General features: G+C 40.8%; 1 protein-coding gene across 1 annotated transcript in view; it reads right to left on the bottom strand.

Annotated features, from left to right (window-relative positions):
• NUFIP1 (nuclear FMR1 interacting protein 1) overlaps positions 1-15,451 on the bottom strand; it is a 53,878-nt gene that overhangs the window by 35,505 nt on the left and 2,922 nt on the right. Inside the window, exons 2-5 of the mRNA XM_033176977.1 lie at positions 11,499-11,581; positions 10,136-10,234; positions 9,297-9,359; positions 8,588-8,664 (exon numbers count right to left, since the gene is read on the bottom strand). Coding sequence (XP_033032868.1) covers positions 8,588-8,664; positions 9,297-9,359; positions 10,136-10,234; positions 11,499-11,581 — 322 coding nt within the window. The remainder of the gene's footprint in view (positions 1-8,587; positions 8,665-9,296; positions 9,360-10,135; positions 10,235-11,498; positions 11,582-15,451) is intronic.

The raw sequence follows: 15,451 nt of genomic DNA, 5'->3' as shown, positions 1-15,451 counted from the left end.
TAATCCCAGCACTTTGGGAGGCCGAGACGGGCGGATCACGAGGTCAGGAGATCGAGACCATCCTGGCTAACACGGTGAAACCCCGTCTCTACTAAAAAATACAAAAAAACTAGCTGGGCGAGGTGGCAGGCGCCTGTAGTCCTGGCTACTCGGGAGGCTGAGGCAGGAGAATGGCGTAAACCCGGAAACAGAGCTTGCAGTGAGCTGAGATCCGGCCACTGCATCCAGCCTGGGCGACAGAGCGAGACTCTGTCTCAAAAAAAAAAAAAAAAAAAAAAAATTAAATACACTAGATACCTCTGAGTCTGACCTGAAAAATACAGAGATGAAGAAATAAAGACAAAGATGTACTTTTGTTAAAGATAAAGAAGCTGCATGCCAAGCAAACCTTCAGAGTTTTCTTTAGGCTTTAAAATTCTTACTCTGTGAACTCTTTCACAAGCTTTTTCTAACACAGCAATTACATAAAGACCTTATTTTTCCTGCATGTCAAAGAATATAGTGGTTTCATCGGAAAGAATGTAGCTCTCGTAGAAAGACTAAATTCATGAAATAAGGACTATGCTGCCATACCAATGTGGAACTTATTCTTTTTAGGAGTTCAAGTAATATTTTTTAAAAATTGAGAATGACAGGAATGTAGAAAGTAAGTACATTTTCGTAATAGGTGTTTTTTGTTTGTTTGTTTTTTTAAATTATACCTTAAGTTCTAGGGTACATGTATGTGCACAACGTGCAGGTTTGTTACATATGTATATTTGTGCCATGTTGATACGCTGCACCCATCAACTCGTCATTTATAATTCCCAATGCCATCCCTCCCCCTTCCCCCCGTTTGTTGTTTTTTTATTGAGACAGTCTCACTCTGTTGCCCAGCCTGGCGTACAGTGGCGTGATCTTGGCTCACTGCAACCTCCGCCCCCCAGGTTCAAGCAATTCTCCTGCCTCAGCCTCCCAAGTATCTGGGATTACAGGCACATGCCACGATGCCCGGATAATTTTTGTATTTTTAGTAGAGATAGGGTTTCGCCATGTTGGCCAGGCTGGTCTTGAACTCCTGACCTCAAGTGATCTGCCCGCCTCAGCCTCCCAAAGTGCTGGGATTACAGGTGTGAGTCACCGCACCCGGCCCATAATAAGTCTTTTAAAAATTGCTAGTGGGAATAGTATTTGTGTATTTTTGAGAAATCTATCAAACATACCAAAAGAAGAGCAGTATTTCCCATATCTTCCAATAAAACATACATATAGAAAAAACATATATAACATAAACTCCAGAATATGTTAAAGAGCAATAACCTGAGAAACAAAATATGGTAGAACCTCAGATGAACTCAGCCAGCGCCCAAAGAATTTTCAGAGCACTTACTAACAAAGCAACACCACAGGTACAAATAAACTTCATCCAAAACTGTCACCTTCACCCCATTTCCTCATTCTCTTTAAACACCTCTAAATTTCACAAACCTATAACCTCACTTATCGCCAACAGATTTTGCCCATTCCTCTTCCAAGGCACTTCCGCCTGCTATCATAGCATACCTCTAGAAACCAGAGCTAGACTCTATCCCCTCTGCCCCCACCTGTCCTACATAAAAAGAATCACCAGCAAGCCTATCAAATACTTGCTCAAGCCAATCCTTTATTCAGAAGAATAGAGCTGCTTCCAAAACTCACAGTTTTGAAATTCCACTGTGCCACTAAGAACTAAAGCAAACACTGCTAATAGCCTATTCTCCCCCATTCCTTAACAATTTTGTTTTGGGGCATCCTATCAACTCCACTCCCACTGAAGGGGGTCAAGCAACCCACTTCTAGCCAATGAGATCCATATAAGTATCTCCTGGTTGGAACTAAAAACAAAGCTACTGTTTTCCCAATGAAAAGGGGGGAAATAAGGCTACATATACCTTTTGCCTTTTTCTCTTCTTTCTGCCTATTCTGCGGCTTAATATTGGCCGGGCGCGGTGGCTCAAGCCTGTAATCCCAGCACTTTGGGAGGCCGAGACGGGTGGATCACAAGGTCAGGAGATCGAGACCATCCTGGCGAACACAGTGAAACCCCGTCTCTACTAAAAATACAAAAAACTAGCCGGGCGAGGTGGCGGGCACCTGTAGTCCCAGCTACTTGGGAGGCTGAGGCAGGAGAATGGCCTGAACCCAGGAGGCGGAGCTTGCAGTGAGCTGAGATCCGGCCACTGTACTCCAGCCTGGGTGACAGAGCGAGACTCCGTCTCAAAAAAAAAAAAAAAAAAAAAAATATTTGCATATGCAAGAACTTTCTGGTGACAGGCAAGAGGAGAGCCACCTACTCCGGTGCAACAAGAGACCGCCTACGTCCATGGTACTGTCATGCAGCAACAGCAGCCCTGAATTTTTTTTTTTGTTTTAACCTTGGGAAAACAACACTTCTTTGCACTAAGCCATGGTAGTAAGGTTGCCATTTCATTTCCTAGAGCATGACTAGCTGACGCAAGCACCACTGCACCCTACCATCTCCTTTTATCTGAATACTTTCCATGCTCAAATAGGCATATCTTGATTTAAAACTATCCTCCTAAACAATTTGGCAGTTCCTCATAAAGTTAAACATATGGTTACCATATGACTAACCAATCCCACTCCTGGATATTTATCCAAGCCAAATAAAACTCTATATTCAAAACAAAAACCTACACATGAATGTTTATGAAGACTTTACATAATGGCTAACTACTGGAAACAACACTCAACTGGGAATGGATAAACAAACTGTGATGCATCCACACAATGGAAAAGAGTAATACTCAGCAATAAAAAACAAACAACTGCTACAAGGAACAACATGGATAACTCTCAAATGCAGACTAAAAATAAGTGAGTTAGACTATAAAGGCCACATACTATATGATTCCATTTATGTGATGTTTCTGCAAAAGTATGAATATAAGAACAAAAAATAAATCAGTGGTTGCCAGTGGGTGGAGGGGAGGCTGCCATAAGGGCATAAGGCAATTTTTCCAGGTGAAGAAAAACTGTTCTATATCATGATTCTGGTGGTATTTACATGACAGTATATATTTGTCAGAACTATCCACTAAAAAGGGTGAATTTCACCATATGTACAATATACATTAAAATAAATTGGGGGAGGGAGGCACACCACCTCTTATAGGAAATAACCAGAAAAGACAAGTTAAGCCCACATTATAGGATTCTGGTTGCTAGTTCTACGGAGTTTTATTCTCATGGGCATTTTAGTTGATTAAAAATAAAATCAGTTTAAGAAACGTTTAAATTTTACACTACACAGTCATCCATATAACTAAGAAACATATGCATATTGAACATCTAATTTTGCACCACAAAACAACAAACACAAAGAAAATACCCTAAACTTCTCTTCGGTCAAGCCAACTTCTCAAGTCAGATAGCACTGCCAAGTGTTCACTTGAAGACTACATTTCAATTGTGTGGGTTTTCTTGAACAGGATGTAGCAACTGAGCCAGAGCTGGGATTTTGCCAGATGAGTGCAATGGTGGACAAAGGAAGAAGGAAGCTGAGATACTGACAGGAACAGCTGAAGTGAGCTAGGCTGGGTAGGGAAGTGAAGGAAGAAGGAATATGACAGAAAAACAAAGTAAAGAGGGTGGGAAGCCTCAACTATTCCAAGCCTGGTAGAGGTGACAGTGAGCTGGACAGATGGAAAGAGGAGTATGTCCAACTTTAGAATCCAGGATGTAAAGGAAGTGGCTGAAACTGCATGAAGGTGAAGGGCACTGGAAATTTATTTTGTTTTGTTTGAGACAAGGTCTCGCTCTGTTACCCAAGCTGCAGCGCAGTGGTGTGATCATAGCCCACTGCAACCTCAAACTCCTGGGCTCAAGGGATCTTCCTGCCTCAGTCTCCTGAGTGGCTTGGACTACAGGTGCAGACCACTACGCCTGGCTAATTTTTTATTTTTGTAGATACAGGGTATCACTTGATTGCCCAGGCTTGGTGGTTAGAAATCTGAAAGTGAAAAGGTGTTGAATGAATTCAAAATATATACAATTCCACTGCAGCATCTAACATGCCAAGGGCGAATGACAAAGGCAGTCAATCCCCGGGGAAGGTATGAGAATTGAAGACAGATGGCACAGAGCTCAAAGGAGAAGGGCCAAGGAGGAATCACCTGGAACCCTCATCAAGGAGGCCCTGTGTATGTCACAACATCAGTCACTTTCTGTTCTTGTTTTATTTGACCTTTCCATCGCAATCTGCACTGCTAACCATATCTTCCTTCTCAAAATTCTCCCCTCCGCTGGCTTCCAGAGGAAGTTTTCTTCGACCTCTCTGGTTCCCACTCAGCAGGCTTGCTGGATTTTATTCTTTATTAGACCTTTATGTTGGAAGGGCTCAAGGTTCAACATTAGGCTACCTTCTCTTTCCACTCTACCCTGTCTCTGTGGGAAATCTCTTCCATATTCACAGTTTCATGACTCAGAAAACTATCTCCAGTCTGGTCTGGTCCAAGTCCCAATGTCTACTCAACATCTTCAAATAGATGCCTCAGGATCTCCTCAGACTCAACAATGTCCAAACCAATACCTCCAAACCCCATCCTCTTCCAGTGTTCCCTGTGTCAGTAAGAGGTACCACCTTTCATAGAGGTGCTCAGTCCAGAAATCTGGAAGTCTCCTAAAACCTCTCTCCTCTTCAACCTCATAATCATTTAATCCCCACTGTCCATTTTCACCTCCCAAATGTTCTACATCCACCTAGTTCTCTCCACCCCCACAACTGCCATCTTTTTTTCTTACCTATACGCACAGTTCCTTGAACATGCTAACCTCTGTCTGACCACTAATCCTTGCCTCCCCTTTATCTTTTCCTAGTTAGTTCTGAGTTCAGCTACCCCTCCCTTTGTCATGAAACACCCTAATCTTCCAGAGTAGATGAAATCCCCTTCCTCTTTTTTTGTTTTGAGACAGAGTCTCGCTGTGTCGCCCAGGCTGGAGTGCAGTGGCACAATCTCGGCTCACTGCAAGTTCTGCCTCCTGAGTTCACGCCACTCTCCTGCCTCAGCCTCCCGAGTAGCTGGGACTACAGGCGCCCACCACCACGTCTGGCTAATTTTTTTGTATTTTTAGTAGAGACGGGGTTTCACCATGTTAGCCAGGATGGTCTTGATCTCCTGACCTTGTGATCCAACCACCTTGGCCTCCCAAAGTGCTGGGATTACAGAAGTCCCCTTCCTCTTATATGCTGAGGGAGGGAATAGTAGAGGGTCATGGGAGAGTGAAAGTGCTATGGACAAAGTAGAAAGAGTAAAGTTGGTTACCATTAATTTAATAGTGATTCCACATTTCCCAGTTTAAATGATTTAATTTATACAACCACAAGATAGAAGAACCAAAGTTGGCAAATCGAGAAGTCACTTCAGACTTTCCCTATACCCTTCAGTAAACTCAAAGCTTCAGAAATTTAAGTTTAGTCAGATAACTTTTGAGTTGTTTTACAATCAGTGCTGACTAGTAACTGCTACCATTCCCCTCAAGAGAATTAAACATTTATAAAAGGGACTGACACCAATGAGTTGAACCAACCTCTAACTGATCAAAGTCAAGGCTAAGTAGCAGGGGAAAAAAACCTAGTGTCTTAGCAGTTAGGCCATTTCCATCCCATCTAGCAGGATGCAATCTTTCATACCATCATCATCAGCTCTTTATAATGTACATGTCAGAAAGGAAGTGGAGTTAACTTCTTGTTTGATTACTGCTCTATGCAAAAAATGAAAGAAGGAAAGAGGAGAAGAAAGGAGGAGGAGGAGGAGGAAGAGGAGGAAGAGGATGAGAAGGAAGAGGAGGAAGAGAAGAAGGAGGAAGGGGAGGAGGAGGAGGAAGAAGAAAAAGAAGAGGAAGAACAAGAGGAGGAAGAAGAAACAACCAACAGATAGAAAAGAAAACAAGGAGAACAAACAAAACATTTAAAAAAAAAGCCCAGTTACTTGGGGAGTGATGTCATGAGAAGAAAAACTTGTATCTGCAAAGAAGCTACCTACAGAAGGCAAGGAGCTTCAGATCCCGTGCTTCAAAATTCCTAAGTCAAACTACTTCTTGGTCTCAGTCCATTTTATGTTGCTATAACTGAATACGTAGATTGGATAATTTATAAAGAAAAAAATTTATTTCTTACAGTTTTGGTGGCTGGGTGGGGACTCTCTGTAGAGTCCCAAGGCAGCAGAGGGCATCACACGGCAAGGGGGCTCACAGGAGACAGGCAAACTGATCTTTATAATTGACTCACTCTGATGATAATAAGCCCACTCCCTTGATAATTCACGAATCCTTTAATCCATTAACCCACCAATCCATGAATGAATTAATCCATTTATGAGGGTTCTACCTTCACGATCCAATTACCTCCCAAAGGTCCCACCTCTCAACACTGCCACACTGGGGACCAAGTTTCCAACAAATGAACTTTTGGGGAACACATTCAAACCACAGCATGGTCCAAACTCCTTCAGCTTCTAAGGTTGACCTTGCAATTGGCTAAGGCTCCCTTATCACTGCCATGGTTAAGTATTCTCACTCTACACTATTTAACAGTACTTCAGTCAACAAATATGTATTTCTCACATACTAAATTCTAGGCACTGTGCAAAGCACAGCAGAATCAAAGATGTATAAGAGCAGGGCCAACTACAATGTAATGTGACAAATGTACTATGGTTGTATAAATAAGCTATGTATTTGCAAAGGAGGTAGTAACTAATGCTTTAGGGTAGTGTATTTCAGGGACTGGCAACCAGCCAATCCACACACACCAGAGTAGAAATCAACTATGTCACTAAGCATGATATTTAGTTCAGCTGACATTTTTTCATTTTTTCTTATCAATAAAGGAAGTAATATACTGATTTATATTCTGGCACAAGGTCTTTTGTTATAGACTGGCACTCTGGTAGCACTGACATAGAGGAAGTGAAGAGTAAGAAGAGAGTGGTAAGTCAGGCAACCTTTAAAACAGGCCTACAAGATAAATAAGATTTTGCCAAAGAGATCAAAGGAAAAAGGCATTCTAATATACTCTACTCCAGGTGGCCTAGATTCCTTCGTTAGCCACAGATGCTCTTGAAATGCTACGTTATGTCCACCAAGTCCCTGTTGACTGGCTGGACCCGACTTGTTTAAAAATTGAATTCCTCGGCTGGGCGTGGTGGCTCACGCCTGTAATCCCAGCACTTTGGAAGGCCGAGACAGATGGATTACTTGAGGTCAGAAGTTCGAGACCAGCCTAGCCAACATAGCGAAACCCTGTCTCTACTAAAAATACAAAATTTAGTCAGGTGTGGTGGTGCACACCTGTAATCCCAGCTACTTGGGAGGCTGAATCACTTGAACTCAGGAGTTGGAGGTTGCAGTGAGCCGAGATTGCGCCACTGCACTCCAGCCTGAGTGACAGAGTGAGACTCTGTCTCAAAAAAAAATTGATTTCTAATTGTCCCTTCACCCTCATCCAACTCTTTCCTTTGCACATAGTATTAACACCTGATACACGTTTGTTGAATTATATTTATTCTCAGTTAGTTCTGAATCTTCATGCTTCTGCTGGTCTCCCTCAGAATTACCTCTAAAGCTGTAAAGGGCAGCATCTAACTTTTTCACAGCAGAGTACATCTGGCACATCACCACCCATGTCAGTGTATTTAAACTGAACCTTAAACTAAGATGAGCCAAGTACAAATGTAACCTGCTGTTCACAAGAGTTTGAAGTATCTTTCTTGACCTTTAAGGATAGTTCTTCTTGTTTTCATCCCAGGCTCTCTTTGTTTTTTAATTCCAGGAAAAGAGCAGTTGACTTTAAAAGTGCAACTGATCATTAGAGTAGTTCTGCATAGTCTTCCGCTTCAGGAAGAAGCGTTCTAGTCTTTTCTGAGAAGGCAGTATAACAGGGCCCTAGTGGAATTTCAAGTGTATTACAGCTAGACATCAACTAAACTTTCTTCCCTAGTAAGTGTAAAACCACAAGTTACATGGTGATGCTCAAATTTCTTTAATTACAGGAATGAATTCCTGATCTTCTCATTGTTAAGGAAAAGCACCTGTATATCTTAGCCTTAGCACCTGTATATCTTATTTAGAGGTAAGCCTGGGATGAAAACAAGAAGAACTATCCTTAATGATCAAGAAAGATACTTCAAACTCTTGTGAGCAACAGGTTACATTTGTACTTGGCTCACCTTAACAGTTTTGGTTTAAGTCCACTGACATATGTGGTGATGTGCCAGATGTACTGTTCTGTGATAATACACTTCTGTATAATACACTTTTTGGTAAGAGTACCCACCCATTATTGCCTTAACCACTGAACATCTAATAGGTGACATGTAGTAGCCCCCCTCAAAGAGCAACATACAGTCCCATTATGACACATTCGCTACTTAAATGAAGAGTTCTTATTAGGTCTTCCTAAAACTACATTCAATATTAGTCTTACATAATATGCCTTATGGTCCTGTTCCCTAGTTCCAACATTCTAAGGGAATTCAATGAATTTAACTATATTAATAAGCCTTGCCACAATAAAATAGTTATTTCACCAGTTTTGAACTCTACTCACTTCCTTCTTTCTTCCCTCCACCGTGCAATTTCCTCTGGAGTGTCTAACTTGATCTTCTTCATGCCAGGAGCATGCATCTAGGGGGAAAAAGCCTGCTGAACATCAGGAGGCAATATCATATGCTTTGGACTAATTTGGAGACTTTGTTTCTACAAGTAAACTTATGTTGGATACAATTTTAAAACTAAGTAAGGAGGTTGTATCTATCTGTACTATAACTTTTTCTTTAAAGGAAGAAGAAGAATCTATCATGTATTTAATTAGTGCTATTACTAGAGGGAAAAGGGGTAACATAATTTTGATTACAAAGTAGATATGTCACCCATTCTCTCAAACCACATTAAACACCCAAATGAATGACTTACCAACCAAAACCTAGAGAGGTCACTGAAGATATGAGTAGACGTGACAATCTGTAGCAGCATGGTGTAGTAAAGCAGTATACAATTTGGAGTCAAGAAACTGAGGTCCAAGAATCAGTTCTCAGGCCTTGGGCAATTCATTTTTTAAAATATTTTAAATGGGGCTAATATAAACAACTATAGTTGTTTGTGAGGAAAAACGTGAATAAATGATGTCAAAATCCTTACAAAGTACTCCATGAATGTTACTTATTATTAGGTATATAAATGAACAGTTGTGAAGATAACAGATCAATAAAATAAAAAGAGCATGTATTTAAAAATAGGATTAAAAAAACAGAACTTACATTTCTCCAATGGAACTGGACAATCTTCTCGTGTGCAGTAAAAGAGCAATCTACTTCAGGGCACTATAAGAGTTAAAAAGAAAAAACACTATTTAATAAATGTTTTGCATGTTAAATTTACCCCACTATACATACACAGACATATTCTGGCTGTATTACATAGTTATCCCATCTACATGGTATTATCTCTGCATACTTATGTCAGTAGCAAAACAAAAATGACTCCAAAACAGGGCTGCCTTTAGGCAAAGGAATGACACTCTCAGAGTACATGGCACAATAATGTATCTTATTTACTTCTCCACTTGAGTGAAGGCATACATTAGTAAACCTGTGAAAAGTTAATTCCTATAGTTGAGGGGCATTCCCAAAAGCAGAAAAAGAACCTTTCCAAATCAAAGGCTTCCTTTTTAACCTTTTAAACATTTTGGTTAAGGTTTTCTAGAAAGTACTTGACAAGATGTGAACCAGCCTTTGAGGGTGACAGGAACGGCCACATTACACAGTATGGTTCAAGGGCAGACTTAAAGGGGAAAGAACTCATCAAGATGCACAAGGTAACTGGAGGGGACGACAGCCTCTTCCCAAGCAGTAGAGGTACACAAATACAAAAAGCTGCCAGAGCTCCCTTCTTTGCTACCACCTTACCTCCTCCCTGAAGCAGTGGGATCCCCACTTTCAAACCCCAGGGTCACTGCCCCCATCTGTCAAGTCGTCAAACTATATTTCTGTGGAAACTATTAACTTTAAAGGAAAACAAGCTTGGAATTTCTACCAAATATACACATAGAAGAAGGCCACTTTGCTACATCAGTTTCAGGACAACTAAGAAAACCTACTTTTGTATGTTCAGACATGTGTTTGTCATACTTTTCTTGATTTTTAAAACCACGATCACAGGTATCACAAAAAAAGTGAAAAACTGGTTCCTTTCTTTTCTGCAAACAAAAACAGAGAGGAATTAGGCTTTTGGTGAAAAATCTCTAATCAATAATAAAAACGTAACTATTGTTCTAGTAATACACACTTTGATGTTTCCAATAACCCTTTCATGTGGGAGAAACTTGTGAGTATACTTCCAATGAAGAGATTATTCTGTTTCTTTCTTTCATTTTGTTTTTAACAAATATATTAGTAAAATCCAGGCATAATTTTAAACTTTTTAAATCCAAATAGTGCTAATATAAATTATGAGCAGATTGCAAATTGGTTATCTAATTAAGACTCAGTACAGAATATGTTGAAATGACCTGAAAATAGAGTAAAAACAGTAGCTCATCTTTTAGAAAAAAATAACTACCGCTGACCCTTGAAAAACACAGGCTTGAACTGCAAGGGTCCACTTATAAAAGGATTTTTTTCAATAAATATATTGCAAAAATTTTTTTGGAGATTGGTGACAATTTGGAAAAACAGATAAACCACATAGCCTTGGAAATATCAAAAAAAAAAAAAGAAAAAAAGGAAAAAAAAGAAACAGTTAAGTATGTTAGCAAAGTATAAAATATATGTGGACACCATTCTATTTATATATTAACCAACTATTTATGTTATTGGTAAGACTTCCAGTCAACAGTAGGCCATCAGTAGTTAAGTTTTAGAGGAGTCAAAAGTTATACACAAACTTTTGACTGCACCCCTAACTGTTGTGTTGTTCAAATATCAACTATATGGCCAGGCTTGGCTCATGCCTGTAATCCCAGCACTTTGGGAGGCAGAGGCAGGCGGATCACTTGAGGTCAGGAGTTCGAGACCAGCCTGGCCATAGTGAAACCCCAATTCTACTAAAACTACAAAAATTAGCCAGGCATAGTGGTGTGTGCCTGCAGTCCCACCTACTCTGGGAGGCTGAGGCAGGAGAATTGCTTGAACCCAGGAGGCGGAGGTTGCAGTGAGCCAAGATCGTACCACTGCACTCCAGCCTGGGCGACAGAGTGAAACTCCATCTCAAAAATAAATAAATAAATAAAATGAAAGTACCAAATATACAGCTATTTTTAAAACCACGGAAAAGAAAAAAAAATTTAGGTAAATATTATTTTTGAATCCCAATTTGCTATATTCATGTTTAACCACAAAATTCCTTTTTATAGCAAGGCTCCACTGTGTCAATAATGGAAGCAAAACACTGAAGCCGGTTATGACATATAAAACAGTAACACAGGGACTAAGGGGTCAAATTCAAGAACATCTTTCAAATACCTTTTTTTTCTGTTTTCTACTGGGAGGTAAGCTGAAGTCTGTGAATTTTGCATCATTCTTTCGTGGATAATAAGAATGTTTAACTAAAAAAAAAGAGATCCATAGACGTTTGAAACAATATAATTATTTAAATTATAATTAAATTTTATCTACTATAGCATGTTACAAATATTTCAGTAAAAACACTGGTAAACTACCCTTCTAGGAGGAATAGTAGGTCAAACAAAATAACAAAGATTAAGATTAGTCTACCAAATGACTACTTTTCAAACAAAGACTGGTGTGATATGTCCACAGATGCTTTAGGTGTCAAAGTTCAGAAATGGACAACCTAACCTGATGAAATTCCTTTGGTTATTTCAAATGTCAGAAATGTAACCAGTAAAATCCCCAACACAGCTCCTTCAGCATCAATTTCACATCAGGAAAACAGAACCTTGTGAAATATGTCTCCTCTCAAATCCCACTGTACTTTTCTATTCTTATTACCATGCCCCAAGTCAGAAATTCTGATCTTCCACCAGATTACTCCTAGATTGTCTTCCAGTTCCTAACCCTCCTCTTCCAACAAACCTTGCATACTGACACCAAAAAAAAAAAAAAAAAAAAATTCTCCAATCCTGTCACAACTTGACTCAAAAATCTGCATATGGGCCAGGCATGGTGGCTCATGCCTATAATCCTAGCACTTTGGGAAGCTGAGGCAGGAGGACTGCACAAGGCCAGGACTTCAGGTAGTAACCTAGGTAACCTCGCATGACCCCATTTCTACAAAAAAATTTAAAAATTAGCTTGGCATGATGGCACACACCTGTAGTCCTAGCTGCAGTGGAGGCTGAGGTGGGAGGATCCCTTGAGCTCAGGAGTTTGAGGTTGCAGTAAGCCATGATCATGCCACTACACTCCAGCCTGGGCAACAGCACAAGACCTTGTTTATGTCTCTTTTTTAAAAATTATTCTTTTTATAGAGATAGGGTCTCACTACATTGCCCAGGCTGATCTCACACTCCTGGCCTCAACCAATCTGCCTGCCTCAGCCTCCCAAAGTCCTGGGACTACAGGCATAAGCCACCATGCCCAGCTGACCCTGTCTCTTATTTATTTATTCATTTTTTGGTGGAGGGGGGAGATGGAGTTTTGATCTTGTTGCCCAGCCTAGAGTGCAGTGGCACAACCGTGGCTCACTGCAACCTCCGCTTCCCAGGTTCAAGCGATTCTCCTGCCTCAGCCTCCCGAGTAGCTGGGATTGCAGGCATGTGCCACCACGCCTGGGTAATTATTTTATTTTTTAGTAGAGACAGGGTTTCACCATGTTGGTCACACTGGTCTCGAACTCCTGACCTCAAGTGATCCACGTGCTGCTGGGATTACAGGCATGAGCCACTGCACCCGGCCCCGTCTCTTAAAAAAAAAAAAAGTAGGGGGAGGGGCTGGCATGATGGCTCACGCTTATAATTCCAACACTTTGGGAGGCCAAGGTGGGCGGATCAGTTGAGCCCAGGAGTTCGAGATCAACCTGAGTAGCCTGACAAGACTGTGTCTCTACAAAAAATACAAAAATTAGCCAGGCTTGGTGGTGTGTGCCTGTAGTCCCAGCTACTTGTGAGGCTGAGATGGGAGAAACACTTGAGCCCAGCAGGTCGAGGCTGCAGTGAGCCATATATGTGCCACTGCACTCCAGCCTGGGTGACAGAACAAGACCCTGTCTCAAAAAGTAATAATAATAAAGGATGAGTTTGACCTTCTCTCATTCTCTCTCATCATGTGATGCCTTCCTTGATGTTACAATGCAGCAAGACGGTCCTCAAGAGCCACTTGATCTTGGACTTAACCTCCAGAACTATTAGCCAAATAAACTTCTATTCATTATATATTACCCAACAGGTCATAATCTGTCTTGGCAGCACAATAGGGACTAAGACAGCTTCCTAGAGACCTCCCATGAGATTCTAATTTACTTTCTTACCGTACTTTTCCCCCATACCTTTCACATACTCTGCTTCAGTCATATCAGAACCCTGCAATCTCCAGAACTTGCCTTGTACTGACACCTCCTTCTCTACCTAAGAAACATCTCTTCCCAAATTCTATACATCTCCTAAGACACTTCTTCCAAAAGTTTTTCCCAATTTCCTCTACATTCTGAAATCAGCTATTATATGCCTCTATCATCAGTCACATTGTATTTTGGTTCATACTTATGAACATGTCTCATCTGACTTAGCCAAGTCCATATTTCCAGCATCCGCCATACAATAAACACTAACTGTTTGCGCCAGGCGGGGTGGCTCATTCCTGTATTCCCAGTGCTTTGGGAGGCCAAGGCAGGCAGATCACTTGCAGTCAGGAGCTCGAGACCAGCCTGGCCAATATGGTGAAACCCAGTCTCTACTAAAAATACAAAAATTATCCAAGCATGGTAGTGCATGCCTGTAGTCCCAGCTACTCAGGAGGCTGAGGCAGAAGGATCCCTTGAACCCAGGAGGTGGAGGTTGCAGTGAGCTGAGATGGTGCCACTGGTCCAGCCTGGGTGACAGAGAGAGACTCTATTTGAAAAATAAATAAATAAAATAAATAAATAAATAAAACACTAATTGTTTGGATTCCGTTTAATGCAGAATTGAATTTTATGCAAAGCTGGAGAAAGGTTTTAAGTGAACAATCTTGTAGCTTGAAATATGATCTATATGGTGTCAACACCCAAATTTATAGCTCTAGCCACAAATCTCCCCTGAAAGTACAGACTAATAGCTAAAAGCCTATTCAGAATCTCTACCTGACACAAATATATTCCAATTTCAATTCCTGGACTTCCTTCCAAATCTGCTCCATCCACATTCTTACCTATCTCAGTAGCAACTCCACCCTTCCAATTATTTGGCAAAAAGCTTTAAATTATCCTTCTCTCCCCTTTATCTTACATCCCATATACCCTATCTTTCAGTAAATCATGCTGTCCGCACCTTTAAGGTATAAAAGCACTTCGTTTTTTCACTGCACTTCGTTTTACTGAGCTTTTTGCAAGCTAAGGGTCTGTGGCAACCCTACATCAAGCAGGTCTATCGGCACCGTTTTTCCAACAACAATGTGCTGTCTCTGTGTCACATTTTGATGATCCTCGTAATATTTCAAACTTTTTCATTTTTATTACATCTGTTATACTTTGATGCTACTACTGTAATTGTTTTGAGACACCATGAATCATGGCCATATAAGATGGTGAACTTTATAAATGCTGTGTACGTTCTAACTGCTCCACCAACCGGTGGTTCTCCTCTCCCTCTCCTCAGGACTCCCTATCCTCTGAGTCACAATATTCAAAAGTAAGCCAATTAATAACCCTATCATGGCCTCTAAGTGTTCAAGCAAAAGGAAGAGTCGCATGTCTCTCATTTTAAATCGAAAGCCAGAAATGATTAAGCTTAGTGAGGAAGACATGTTGAAAGCTGATACAAGTCAAAAGTCAGGCCTCTTGTGCCAAACAGCTAGCTAAGTTGTGAATGCAACTACTGAGAAAGGGTCTCACTCTGTCAGCCAGGTTGGAATGTAAAGGTGCAGTCATGGCTCATTGCAACCTCAAACTCCTGGGCTCAAGGGATCCTCCTGTTCTGGCCTCCTGAAGTGCTAGGATCACAGTTGTGAGCCACTGTGCCTGGCTGAAAAGTTCTTGAAAGAAATTCATAGTGATTCATAGATAGAGATTCCTCCAATGGATCTGAACAAAGTAGATTAAAAACCTAGAAAGGAGGTTTTGATTCACTATTCAAGACACCATTAAGAACATTCATGATTTATGGAAGGAGGTCAAAAGATCAACATTAACAGGAGTTTGAAAGAAGAAATTCCAACCCTCATAGATGATTTTGAGGAGTTCAAGACTTCAGTGGAGGAAGTCACTTCAGATGCAGTAGAAACAGCAAGAGAACTAGAATTAGAAGTGGAGGGGCCGGGTA

Source organism: Trachypithecus francoisi, unplaced genomic scaffold, assembly GCF_009764315.1.
Source record: "Trachypithecus francoisi isolate TF-2019V2 unplaced genomic scaffold, Tfra_2.0 Lachesis_group18, whole genome shotgun sequence".
Taxonomy (NCBI): domain Eukaryota; kingdom Metazoa; phylum Chordata; class Mammalia; order Primates; family Cercopithecidae; genus Trachypithecus; species Trachypithecus francoisi.
Note: the sequence above shows the minus strand (reverse complement) of the source record. Positions and strands in the feature narration are given on the sequence as shown.